Source organism: Trypanosoma equiperdum (assembly GCF_001457755.1).
Source record: "Trypanosoma equiperdum strain OVI genome assembly, contig: ctg_915, whole genome shotgun sequence".
Taxonomy (NCBI): Eukaryota; Euglenozoa; class Kinetoplastea; order Trypanosomatida; family Trypanosomatidae; genus Trypanosoma; species Trypanosoma equiperdum.
The window spans coordinates 10760-11053 of NW_027124882.1; the positions used below are offsets into that span (position 1 = coordinate 10760).

Genomic DNA, 294 nt, shown 5'->3' on the forward strand with positions numbered 1-294 from the left:
CTCTTGCCTTGACTTCCTCCGCAGTGTCGGTGCAAAATTCCCGAGAGCCCGTCGGAGCTGGTATCCTTTGTTTCTTCTCCCAATGCGGCCTTTGCCGCTTCCTTACTCTTTTTTGCGTCCTTTTCAATTTCGTTATACATCTCTTTGGCATCCTGTAAGTCTTCCCTTGTTTCATTTTCTGCCTCCTCGCAAAACTCCTTAAGTTCCCTTTTCCCGTCGTCATCCGAATCCGAATCGCCACCGCCAGACAGCGAGACCACCCGACTGCCAAAATATCCTACCCGCTTCCGGTAG

General features: G+C 51.0%; 1 protein-coding gene across 1 annotated transcript in view; it reads right to left on the reverse strand.

Annotated features, from left to right (window-relative positions):
• Nucleotides 1-219: 219 nt before the first annotated feature.
• The window catches only part of TEOVI_000451800 (acidic phosphatase, putative), a gene marked incomplete at both ends in the record, with an annotated part of 471 nt that continues 396 nt past the window's right edge, over nucleotides 220-294 (reverse strand). Inside the window, one exon of the mRNA XM_067227282.1 lies at nucleotides 220-292. Coding sequence (XP_067083383.1) covers nucleotides 220-292 — 73 coding nt within the window. The remainder of the gene's footprint in view (nucleotides 293-294) is intronic.